This window comes from Otolemur garnettii, unplaced genomic scaffold (genome assembly GCF_000181295.1).
Source record: "Otolemur garnettii isolate 467f Iridium unplaced genomic scaffold, OtoGar3 scaffold00068, whole genome shotgun sequence".
NCBI lineage: Eukaryota > Metazoa > Chordata > Mammalia > Primates > Galagidae > Otolemur > Otolemur garnettii.
Genome location: NW_003852463.1, coordinates 6,058,795 through 6,060,425, shown reverse-complemented (window position 1 = coordinate 6,060,425; position 1,631 = coordinate 6,058,795). Strand labels below are relative to the sequence as shown.

Below are 1,631 nucleotides of genomic sequence, written 5' to 3'. Positions count from 1 at the left end.
TTTTGTTTTCTTTAGAGCCAGAGTCTCACTTTGTCATCCTTGGTAGAGTGCTGTGGTGTCACAGCTCACAGCAACCTCCAACTCTTGGGCTTAGGTGATTCTCTTGTCTCAGCCTCCTGAGTAGCTGAGACTATGGGCACCTGCCACTATGCCCGGCTATTTTTTGGTTGCTGTTTGGCCAGGGTTGGGTTCGAACCTGCCATCCTTGGTATATGGGGCCAGCGTCCCACTCACTGAGCCACAGGTGCTGCCCAAGCAGTTGTTCACATTTGCCAGTAATTTTTTCTGTTTGTTTGATTCAGGATCCAAATAAGGTTCACACATGATGATCACTGATATGCATTTTTTATCTCCTTTAGACTAGAGTTCCCCTCCATCTCTCTCTTTTTAAGTTCCCTTGCGATTTATTTGTTGAAGTAATGAGAGCATTTGTTAAGCAGTCTTTCTCAGAGTCTGGATTCTTCTGTCTGTGACCCTTTGGTTCGGTTTAACAGTGTCCTCTCTCTTCTATTTCCTGTAAACTGGGTCTTGGCTCTAGAGGCTTGATTGGATTCGGGTTTGATTTTTACCCTTTTGTGGAGAGACAAGATTACCTCATGGGTGGAGGCGTGTATAGCTAATCTTACCTCTCGTCCCTTACCCACCACCTGAGGCACACTGACCTCTGTCCCGCTGCACCTCAGGAGCTGAGTCCAGCTACAGGCCCTTTGAAGTAGCCACTTCTCTGCCTGTAACCCTTCCCTCCATCTCTGCTTCATATTATTCAGCTTTCAGCCCAAATGTCACTCCTCCGAGCATCCCCCTAAGACCTCTGCATGCTTCGCTAGCACTTCTCATCCCCAGGCACTTTATGAAATCTTGGTTCATTGGTCCTCTAATTCAGGGGAGGCAGAGAGCAAACCTCATCAGTCCCAAGGGAGCAAAAGCCTCCCCCTCTAGTTCAGGGGGGAGGCAGAGAGCAAATCCCATCAGTCCCAAGGGAGCAAAAGCCTTGTTCTCATGGTCACTGCTCTCACCCAGCACGTGGAATATAGTCTGGGCCCGGGTAGTTGCTTAGCATATGTTTGTTGAATGAGATGCCTCCATACTGGTGAGAGGCTGCCTCTCAGTCGTGTCATTCTCTGTGTACTCAGGCAAGCAAAGGAGGTACGATCAAAGCTGCTTCAGGATTCAATGCTGCCGAAGATGCCCAGAGCCTGAGAAAAGCCATGAAAGGGCTTGGTAAGTATCCCGCTGGCAGGGAATCCCCCTGGTGCACTGCACATCACAGAGTCACACAGGAAGGTGCTGTGTCCCCTGGCAACTGTGAGTGGGCCATCCTTCGAAAAAACAAACAGGAACAAATTGAGTTTTCAAGACAAATTAGATGGAGGGAGGCATTCTTCACTTTAATAAAGAAGTTTAAATTTAATGCACTCATTATAGATGTCCCCAGTTGTTTAAATCTGCTTTGAAGTACAACATTATGAATCTGTATATAAAACTCTAGAAATATATTTGTTTTCCATTTAGTGCTGGTATGTGTATAATGCCATAAGGTTCACAAAGCAGCTTCAGAAACATTATCTTGTTGGATGTGTGCCACAACCCTCTAATTTAGTGAAAGGCGTTCTTTTTTTTTTTTTTTTTTT

At 46.0% G+C, this 1,631-nt stretch overlaps 1 protein-coding gene across 3 annotated transcripts in view; it reads left to right on the top strand.

Annotated features, from left to right (window-relative positions):
- ANXA4 (annexin A4) overlaps positions 1 to 1,631 on the top strand; it is a 65,720-nt gene that overhangs the window by 37,089 nt on the left and 27,000 nt on the right. For all 3 annotated transcript variants that reach the window (XM_003793443.3, XM_023515312.1, XM_023515313.1), the window contains one exon: positions 1,134 to 1,221. In XM_003793443.3, the coding sequence (XP_003793491.1) occupies positions 1,134 to 1,221 (88 nt within the window). The remainder of the gene's footprint in view (positions 1 to 1,133; positions 1,222 to 1,631) is intronic.